General features: G+C 43.8%; 2 protein-coding genes across 2 annotated transcripts; one reads left to right on the forward strand and one right to left on the reverse strand.

The window, feature by feature from the left end:
* Positions 1-119: 119 nt before the first annotated feature.
* Positions 120-2130, forward strand: LOC115730961 (4-hydroxyphenylpyruvate dioxygenase-like). The gene is made up of 2 exons (XM_030661580.2): positions 120-1276; positions 1688-2130. The coding sequence occupies exons 1-2, from the start codon at positions 120-122 to the stop codon at positions 1872-1874; spliced, it is 1344 nt and encodes a 447-aa protein (XP_030517440.1). The 3' UTR covers positions 1875-2130.
* Positions 2131-5173: 3043 nt separating this feature from the next.
* LOC115730973 (tRNA (guanine-N(7)-)-methyltransferase) lies at positions 5174-8058 on the reverse strand. The gene is made up of 2 exons (XM_030661590.2): positions 7815-8058; positions 5174-6084 (listed from the first exon to the last, which is right to left on the reverse strand). Exon 2 carries the CDS (start codon positions 6073-6075, stop codon positions 5317-5319), a length of 759 nt encoding a protein of 252 aa, XP_030517450.1. The 5' UTR covers positions 6076-6084; positions 7815-8058; the 3' UTR covers positions 5174-5316.
* Positions 8059-10617: the final 2559 nt, after the last annotated feature.

The raw sequence follows: 10617 nt of genomic DNA on the forward strand, positions 1-10617 counted from the left end.
TGTCCCCCCGGCCTCCCTCTCTCCCTTCCATATATTCACAATCCCCACCCCCCCACTCCGTCCTCAGTGTCACCGCTTACCGACCAAATCGCACCAGCGATTCTGCTTCTCGAAAAACCATGGGCAAGCAAAACGACGGCGTTGCTACCGGCTCCGACGACTTCAAGCTCGTCGGCTTCTCCAACTTCGTCCGGTCCAACCCCCGGTCGGACCGCTTCCCCGTCCGCCGCTTCCACCACGTCGAGTTCTGGTGCACCGACGCCACCAACGTCTCCCGCCGCTTCTCCTGGGGCCTCGGCATGCCCGTCGTCGCCAAGTCTGACCTCTCCACCGGCAACGCCACCCACGCCTCCTACCTCTGCCGCTCTGGCGACCTCTGCTTCCTCTTCACCGCCCCCTACTCCCCCTCCATCGCCGCCTCCGAAGGCCTCGACCCCTCCTCCACCGCCTCCCTCCCCTCCTTCTCCTACTCTGATTGCGTCGCCTTCGCCGCCAAGCACGGGCTCGGCGTCCGCGCCGTCGCCGTCGAGGTCGAGGACGCCGACGCCGCCTTCCGCACCAGCGTCGCCCACGGCGCCAGGCCGGTCTCGCCGCCAGTCGTCCTCGACGGCCGCGCCGCCGTCGCCGAGGTCCACCTCTACGGCGACGTCGTCCTCCGCTACGTCAGCTACAAAACCCCGGCCTCCGATCGCGATAACTCCACTCCGGACTCCTGGTTCCTGCCTCGGTTCGAGCCGATGGGCGAGATCTCTTCCTTCCCGCAAGACTTCGGAATCCGGAGGCTCGACCACGCCGTCGGGAACGTCCCCGAGCTCGGCGCGGCGATCTCGTACGTGAAGCAGTTCACCGGCTTCCACGAGTTCGCCGAGTTCACCAAGGACGACATCGGGACCGACGAGAGCGGGCTCAACTCGGTCGTGCTGGCGAACAACGACGAGATGGTCCTCCTGCCGATGAATGAGCCGGTATTCGGGACGAAGAGGAAGAGCCAAATCCAGACCTACTTAGAGCACAACGAGGGTGCCGGGGTGCAGCACCTGGCGCTGATGAGCGAGGATATCTTCCGGACGCTGAGGGAGATGAGGAAGCGGAGCAGCGTTGGCGGGTTCGAGTTCATGCCGTCGCCGCCGCCCACGTATTATCGGAACCTGAAGGGCCGGGCCGGGGACGTGTTGACGGACGAGCAGATCAAGGAGTGCGAGGAGCTAGGGATTCTGGTGGACAGGGACGATCAGGGGACTCTGCTCCAGATCTTCACTAAGCCTGTGGGTGATAGGTATGTGATCGATTTCATCATGCAGCCTCTCTCTTTTTTGTGCCTTTGCCAAAGTCAATTCCTTTAGCTATGGCATGCGAACCCTTGAATTGGGAGGATGGATCGTGAATTGGGTAGTTGAGGGTGTCTGTCTGGAAAAAAAAAAAATGGGTCTGTTCATCTTTGACGAGAACTTTTGATAGAACAGTCCCCAAGTTACTACTCAATCCCCAACTTCTTTCCTTGGATTTTGGTTGAACTTGTTACTCTAATTTGATATCAGGAGCAAAAAAATTGCCAGACATCACTGTTTTGACTGAGGATCGACTTGAGTAATTGTGTGTGGCAATGACTTTATCTAAGGCCAAAGTATCTGCTGGTCCTCCTTTGACGTCGTTCATCTGGTTTCTCTTGCTTGACTTTACTGTGCAGGCCGACCATATTCATAGAGATCATACAGAGAGTGGGATGCATGCTCACTGATGATGTCGGAAAACTGTATCAGAAGGGCGGATGCGGAGGGTTCGGGAAGGGCAACTTCTCGGAGCTCTTCAAGTCCATCGAGGAGTACGAGAAGACGCTCGAGTCCCGGCGAGTTGGCGAGTCGGCCTCCGCCTGAACTCGATTTGCCTTTGGCCATCCATTTGTTTCCTCTAAGGGGGTGGGGTTTCTAGTGGAAGCAACAATAGTCCTGTCGCTGTATATTTGAGTGCTAAGTAATGATGGAATAAACGACTCTTTACCGATGAAGTTGGACGCGTTTGTGCTTCTCTGATAAAACAATAATGGGAAGTTTCTCTGGTTCACGGCATGGACCAGCAAAGAAGGATGAACTTTGTGAACAGATCGATAACGACAGTTCCTTCGTTCTTGCCTGTAGCTTTAGACATAAGATTGGCCTTTTAACATCACAAATAGCTCATGAATTGTTTTTCCCCTTCTAAATAGCCTAACTCATGCGGGGTACCCTGTGACAGCAATCCTAACAAATTAGTACTATGCCATGTCTCTTATCCGTATTGATAGATTTTTAGCATATTACTAATCGTATATTGAGGGAACCAAATACAATAATTCTCAAACCGGTGAATTGGGTTAGATCGAGTCGAAAATGGCCTGACTTAAATTATTTATGTGGAATGCTATTCTATTGATCCCTACCCCGACACGTATTTGCGACCGATCCTAATTCATTTTGAAGCAATTTTTCTCTTTAAACTATTGCCTTCGAAGAATGAGCGAGTTAGCAAGGGAGCTGGTATGGACAGTAGTGAAGGTGATGGTGAAGATTGGGACCGGACATCCATAAATCATAATACGGGGTTCTTGCTTTGGTGTTGGTTAAATATAAACATATTACAAGCCATCCATAAATCATGAAAACGCCTTTGATTTGGGCCTTGATAAATCATATTTAAATTCGAGACATTAGTCTCAAATGAAACTCATATGATTCATTAAATTTCTAGATTCTATAGTGAACCCCTGTTCACAGGAATCTCCACATTTCAGCAAAAACAGCTCATCAAGTGCGATCACCTCTTTCACAACCCATCACGCCTGCATTCAGTTTGCCTCTAGTTTAGACCAAAACCCTTATTCTCAGGAATCTGGCATATAACATTAAGAAACTCCATACTAAAGCAGGCACTACGATTATCAACATTAACACGGTATAGAGGCAATCGACTGAAGGCAGCACCCGTGATAGAAGTGAAATCGGAGAAACCGGAACGGTGGGCACGCGGGGAGCCAAATTAGGAAAAAGAAAACATGGAAAAGCTTGAAAAAGATTTAACATTTCAAGATTACCTTCTTAATTAACAACATGTTTTAAGTTACATCGAGAGCAGTTCCCAGCGTAAAATATTTAGATTTCTTGTGGGCATCAACAAAGTAACATTCACACGATAGCAATCTCGAACTTCATAATTAAATGTTTCCGGACTACCGTGTTAGCTCATTTCACGAGGAAAAAAATTGAGGGATTGAGCGTCCCATCTTCAAATGCAATACTTTCATTGAGTCATTTCATCGAGCAGGTCATAGCAGAGCTCACAACAACCACTCATGAGAACAATCAAGATGCAGCGATCAACATGAAACCCCCACAGCCCCACTATTAACATGAAACCAAGCCAACAGTATCCAGATCAACAGAATTTCAACAGTGTCCAACTCAACTTCGCGAACCATCAAGCCTCTTCAGTCACCGGAGGAATCTCGAAACGCTAGCCGTGATACCAATATAATACTCTAGAAACAACATCTAAGCATGAAATAAACGGAAAACTTACTCGAATCCATTTTCGGAGAGAACACACCTCATCTCCCATGCCATCGTGTCATCAGGACACTTGTTCGTCACTCGGCGGATGCGCCCGCAGTCACCAAGCCACTCCCGAATCTCCAGGAACGCATGAACCTGCTCCAGACCGTAGAGGTCGAGGCATTCCATGTTCCGAAGTGCTTCTATCGCTGCATCCATCCTGGTTTGAGCCGCATCGAGCTTTCGTCTGGCCTCATCGCGTTTTTGCTTGGTGGCATGAGGTAAGCTCTGGCCTGAGGAAGAGAAAACAGAGGTGAGATGGGATGGCAAAATGATATGAGTTAATCGAAGATCAAATATTTACATTTTCTTCAGGGATCTCGCTCGATACGACGCTCGACTTCATCGTACTCCGCTTGGGCCTCTCTGCAGCTTCTGAAGGGCTCTCTGCAGCTTCTGGGCAGGACCGAGTGCCAGGACCAGAGGAGCCGAAGGATATTCAAAAACTGAGGGAAGACAGACAATGAGCTGCAGAAAATTAGCGCAGGGTGTCATGCGGCATGAAAAACAAGAAGCACAAATCAATTAAAAGGAATTCCTTTTAGGCGGACCGCACCACTGCATTGTTTCAATGAGTACGGCAGGATGACATATACAAAGAAGCATCAACATTCAGTATGACAACCTTCTGCTCCTCAGGCTTATATTCTGATTTCTGGCAACCCCATAGTGTATCAGAACTCCCGACTTGAACGTGTTTCATTACAAACACAAGTGCAAAATCCTTACTGGACCACTGTAGGAGGTTGGACATCCCAGTATCCCATACCATACCCCCTTCTCGTAACTTGAGCAAATAGAACAACCAACGAAATTTGTAATGAGCATGGGCTATCATCGTGTGATATTATCCACTTTGAGCCTACTCGTCCCCACGGAGTAGACATGCGCTTAGTCTCATCCTACAGGCGTTCTCCCCACTACGGGCTTAGTCTCATCCTACCGGCGTTCTCCCCACTACGGGCAAAGCGCTACTCTAAGGACCCGAGGGCTACCATTTAGTAATATTGTCCGCTTTGAGCACACCATCTCTCACGGCTTTAAAACGCATTATACAGAATAGAGAACCCAAGTATTATCAACTAGCTCAAGACTCTCCCTAAGAGATGTGGGACAGAAGACGTGCTTAGCCTCGCTCACGTACTGCCAAGGCATTGCACTAGCCCATCTCTCCGTATTTACCGATCTAGGTCATCACAAAACTAATAGCAATGCATATGTACTGAAGATTAAAGTTAGCAATGCGTCGATTCCGACTAGCCTCACATACAAAGCAGGGCAAAAGAGAAGAAGCACACGAACGATTTCAGGGGCGTCGCAGGAAGAAGCAAGAGAGAATCCAAGACGCTGCCTGCTAATTTTCTACCACTGATTGCCTAACAAACACGTACCATTTTGTAAATTGTCCATTTTTGTAAATCCAATTAGATTGGCTAATTATGCCGGCCCTGCCAATTTTTGATTCAACGCTCTAGTGCCGCTAGAAAATTCCATCAGTGGAATTTCCAAAGTGGCAAAGTTTATGCAATAATAAACATGTCTATATATAGTTGGCCAAAAAAATAAAGTACAGAATAAGCAATGAAGACTTAAATAAAATTATAGACGCATTTTTTGGAATTTAAAGAATATCTCAACTTTCAAAGGGTCCCAAAAAATGAATAAAAGTTCACTTAAGACAGTCCCAAAAAATTCCGCTAGTACACAGGCATAGGGCTATAGTTGATTTCTATCATAGAGGTGGGGCAATGCGTCTGTATACTGCTTGAAATGTCTGCCCGCCATTCCTGGCAACCTTCTGGCCTTCCTCGGTCGCACTAGTCAATAGCTTCACCACCAGATCGTTCTCGAGTTCTTCCTCCATGAGTGCCTCAAACATGGGGTGGTTTTCCAAACAGCCTTTCATCCATTCTCCAAGTTCTTCAACATCTGTGATGGTGTAAATTATGCCCCCAACAGCTAGTGTGTATGCATACTCGTCTAACAAGTGAGGGCTAATCACCCTGCGACGGTGATTTTTCTCTTTGAAATGAGGATCCGGAAATAGGAAGAACATCTTCGTCAGTTGTCCTTTCTCAAAATAGTTAGGAATGTACTTCATAGAGTTGGTCCGTACGACAGAGATATTTTGGTATTGACCAGGATTGGTCGTCCTCAATGCAGAAATGCGCTCCTTCACATATTCGGACACCTTGTCCCTAATTTCCATTCCGATCATGAGTTTGTCGGGAAATAGGGTTGAAAGAGCAACAAGTAGGCCTCCAAAGCCACAGCCAATGTCAGCAAACTGAATCCTTTTGGGATTATCATCATCAGATGCAGCAGGGACCAACTGAGGGTAATGAAGAGAATAATCAAATTGACTTGGGGAGAGTGGAACAGGAAAGTGAGAATCACTCAGTGGATTGCTGTGAGCTCGTGCTCGGTAGAATCGCTTCCTAGGCAAGCCAGTTGATTTGTTGAAGGTAGAGGTCGTCTCTTTCTCTATCATGTCACTTATCTGTAGACATATATTGTTAGCAAAACGACACTCATACGCTGAAGGAACCGAAGAAAACAAACAGCATTTGGTTGTCATCCTGCACAATGATTTACTTTCGAATACAACCCACATAGCCTAGAAGGGGTGCATCACAACAGTGGCTGGCAAGCAAGATAAGGCCATACCTACTATAGTCCTTCGCATGGAAGTGACAACATTCTAGCAGCTAGTCAAAGTGAACAATAAATACAGTAGAGGAAGGTGTCTACGAGGCCCCCAGCGGTGCCAATATACAGTTTACATGGCCGCAAATCAATAAAAGTTATGAGAGTCTAAGTAACATCTATGCATGTCCAACCACAATATTAAAAACATCCCATGGCAAAATTTGCACTCCAATTAGGCTCAACTGAAAACTGCTGTATGGTCATATGCCGTGAACTTTTAAACTCTTCCGTCACTTTAACAAGATTATGTCCTTGTCTAGCACCATTTCTAACGAAAATTCTTAGTGGTCTCGTTCGTGGCATCTTAGTTTATATTAACTCCGCATACGAGCACTTAGATCATCTTCTCTTAAAGCAGGAATATTGTTCGTCTACCTACAAAAGTACACGCTTATGCATCCTTAACTGCTTACTGAATGAGACAGAAGATCCCAATTGTAAGGAAAAGCAACAAGAAGAGCACAATTTGAGCATCCCAACTAAAAGCGTGACTCCATCAGTTCAGCTATATAAAATCATCATAAATCAAGTGACCTCCATAATAAAGTCTGGCAAATCTACTACTTGCACAAACCTAACTGAAAATGTAGATAGATTGGGAGTTGCAAAGAAAGTATGGGCTACTAGTGTTGCAACCTTGCAAAGCTCTCGAAAATTGAATGCCATATGTGTTCATCCATGAGCATACTCATCTCGTCAACCGGAAAGCTCTCTTCATGCTTGATTTCACTTAGAACCTTAATAGATTTCATATGATTCATTAGCATTTCTATATCTTACAGTAAACCACGATTCACAAGAATATCCTAACTTCAACAAAAACAGCTCATCTGACGAGTGCCATCATCTCTTTTACAACCCATCATGCCTACAACAAACTTGCCTCTAGTGTAGACTAAAACCCACATTCTCATGAACCTAGTTTGCAACGTTAGTACTAGGCGGTATCAGAAACTCCATGCCAAAACAGCCACCACGATCATCACCAATAACATGGTGCAAAGGCGATCGACTGAATGAAGCACCCATAAGAGAAGAAAGGTCAGGTGAAAACCAATGTAGAGGGGCCAAATTAAAAAAAAAGGGGGGGCAAAACATCGAAAAAAGACCAAACATTTCGAGATTGCCTTCTTAGGAAATTATCGGCATGCTTAAAGAAACTAACATTGAGAGCACTTCCCAGAGTAAAATAGGAAGCACACACGGGCATCAAACGTTTGTGGACAACCATGTTAACTTCACTTCAAAAGAAAATATTTGGAGCACCGAGCTTTTCCGTTTCCAAATGCAAATAGTTCTATTGAGGCATTTCATCGAGCAGGTTGTGGCAAACCTGACAACTTTTTTATACGAAAAAAGCACGTAAAACCACGAAACGGCTTTACTATTCCTTACGCAGAAGACAGAACTAACGCAATCAACCAAATCATCGGATCAATGAAAGATGGAAAGGCCCAAACTTCCAGGTCGCCACATTGCACAAACCCAACTTGGACCGCTTCAGAACACCGCGAAAAATACCTGGAGGTGCTGATTTGACGAGCAAGGGCGTGACTTTCCGCGACGTAGTAGCGAGTGACCTCGATCTCCGGAAGACACAGGATATGTGAGCGAGATTGCGAGTTCGTCGTAGGACGATGACTGGGCTGAGAGAATACAGAAGACGGTGGCTTAATACGACGCCGTGGCGGCGGTGCGAAGCAGTGCCCGGAAGAAAGTGAAAACCACGAGGTTTCTTCCCGTAGCGAGAGTTTTTCTTTTTTATTTCCCTTTTTCCCTTTTTTTTTTTTTTGTGAATGCGAATCAAACGGAACCATCCGACAAAAAAAAAAGGAAATAATCAGTTCTATTTGCTTAGCAGAAAATAAATAATTAGAATAAAATTCTAAAAATATTTCTTTTTGTAGTTTGGAATAACTAACCAATGAAACATATACTAGTTATCGCTAATAATTTATGTCTAAATATTTTTATAATTAATGTCTAAATCTTTCGTTAATTTTTATAAGTGATATGAACGATCATTTTTTGTAAAGTATCTTTTAAATCATTCATTTTCAACGAAACAAACGTGACCTAAGTAATGACTCTGGATTTAACCTAAACACTTCGTTTTACTAGATTCAATTCGCGAATTGTGCCGAATGGCACGAGTTTACCTAGCCATTGGACTAAGCATAGAATAGCTCAATTCTTGTAAGAAAAGTTGTTTATGATAATTAAAGTTACTATTATTTTAATTGATTTTAGCTTATTTTTAACCAGAAAAGTCCAAAACGCATGGCAAGATTTGCTCATAGAAAATTTACCTAGGTAATATAAAAGGCCACTTAGGCAATATGAAAAAGCTTGTTTTCAATAATCAGTGGAAACTTATTCTCTGCTCAAAATTTATATGCTAATTTTCAATAGTTTCAGAGTCGCTTCTAACTCGTGACACGAACAAAAAAAAAAAAATTGGCCAAATTATTTGTGAAATATATAAATTTATATGGTAGAAGCAAAAATGGTGCACAGTTTTGTGTGGGTAAAATATGGAAAATTTTGTAAAAGGAGAAATGAATATATCATTCAATCTATTTTATAAAAACAAATGTATTCACCGAACGAGGAGAAAGATTACCTATATTGAGAATCTACCGCGGGATTCGGACAAATTCGTTAGATAACATGGTAACTATGTTCAAATTTTGAATTACATTTTGCCGTTGTTAATGCACACTCACCATTAATTTTTTTCGAGCCAACATGGTTATCTTGTGGAAATGATTTGAAAAAAAAAAATTGCGACTTAAGGTTCGTTTCGAGTCTGCTTTACTAAATAGGGAGATATCGAAATATTTATGAAAATTCGCTGATTTGCAATGCACGATTTGCAGAGCTAAGAATGTTCTTAGCTTGTTGGCCCAAAATGAGAAAGTCCTTATCTCATGCCTTTCAAATTTCCATTACAATGAGTATTATTGGGGTTTGATTTCAACTATTTGGCCGAAAAAACATAGGAATACATAAATTTAGCAATTGCGGCAATTGTGCCTTTTTTGAAATTACACATTCTACTAAGCAAATGTAATATAATTTCTTTAGCCAATAAACAAAATTAGCGATCAATAGACATACAGCCCTACTAGTAAAGAAATTGGGAGAGAGAACGGTAATATCATAAGCGTGGGATTTGGCTTCCTGCAAAGAAGTAAAGTAAAAGTCGGATAGAGCAAAATTAAAAATAAGTGAAATAAGAAAATTAGAAATAGGTTAAACAAAAAAAGACTAATTGCGGTTTGTGGAAATGAATTATTTTCAAAGGAATATACCTCCGTCCGTTATGACCATTATATATTCACGTGACATCTCTAGAAATTCCGACCAAAAAAAAAAAAGACATCTCTAAAAGGATTTTATTTATTATTTATGGTTGTTTGTTTTATTTCGTAGACATGGCCACCGGCTTTTTCCCCAGGTCCCCTACGGCTTGATCGGGCTCGCCGATTCCAATTACGCCGCCTAGGGGCCGTTGGCCCTTTTGTGGACCGGCAACTAGCGGTGGATTAGCAAAAATTTAAAAAGGAAAGGCCCATGTGACCGTCTTGTGCCACACTCCTTGGCAGATTTTCCGGTCGAACACGTGTTGGTGTCCAACGCGGACATTGTGCCCTATCGGTCACGCGTGTCCGCTCGCCGGGTCAACCGACCGACACCGGAGGAGTCGTGTCCATTTGCCTCCCATCGACACCTCCGCTCAGGTCAGGGGCCCCTCCGCCCTCGACGGCTTGGCCGCCGGCCTTCGCTCGCGTCCACGCTCGCCTCACCTTCTTCAAGGATATGGTGTGCTCATTAGTGGATGGATGCGCTGACGAAAAGGCACTTCCTTGGAAACTAGCGAGGGACATGGTCTGTATGAGGAAATTTGTTTGATGCACTGAAGAGGTACTTGTTGGTTGTTTTTTTGATTGATAGATGAAGCGACTATTGAGACCCCCACGAAAGAAAGTGATAAAAATAATATTTCCTTCTTGTGCTACTCCCCCCTTTTAAATTTTTTTCATATCCTCTTGCAGTATTATCCCTTGAAAATATTTTTTTTCTCTGATTTGCCATCTCTCTTTAAATTTTTCTATTTCCATAAAAAAATAACGATCAATCGATGTTCGATGAAATAATTTTCTACATGAACCAGGCCTAAATAAAAAATAAGAAAATAAATTTCTATGTTATTGTTGTTGGGACCATCCATTCTCTACCTTATTGATTCCATTCAAGATCGGTATTTTATGAATCCTAATATTTGGAATCATAAGAATAATAATTTATTACATATATATAT

The sequence above is a fragment of the Rhodamnia argentea genome, chromosome 10, assembly GCF_020921035.1.
Source record: "Rhodamnia argentea isolate NSW1041297 chromosome 10, ASM2092103v1, whole genome shotgun sequence".
Taxonomy (NCBI): Eukaryota; Viridiplantae; Streptophyta; class Magnoliopsida; order Myrtales; family Myrtaceae; genus Rhodamnia; species Rhodamnia argentea.

Bases quoted from the DNA above. Each gene is read 5' to 3' on its own strand.
- LOC115730961 (XM_030661580.2), top strand. From the start codon at position 120: ATGGGCAAGCAAAACGACGGCGTTGCTACCGGCTCCGACGACTTCAAG. The intron at 1,277-1,687 runs GTATGTGATCGA...TTTACTGTGCAG, and splicing joins ACTAAGCCTGTGGGTGATAG to GCCGACCATATTCATAGAGA.
- LOC115730973 (XM_030661590.2), bottom strand. From the start codon at position 6,075: ATGATAGAGAAAGAGACGACCTCTACCTTCAACAAATCAACTGGCTTG.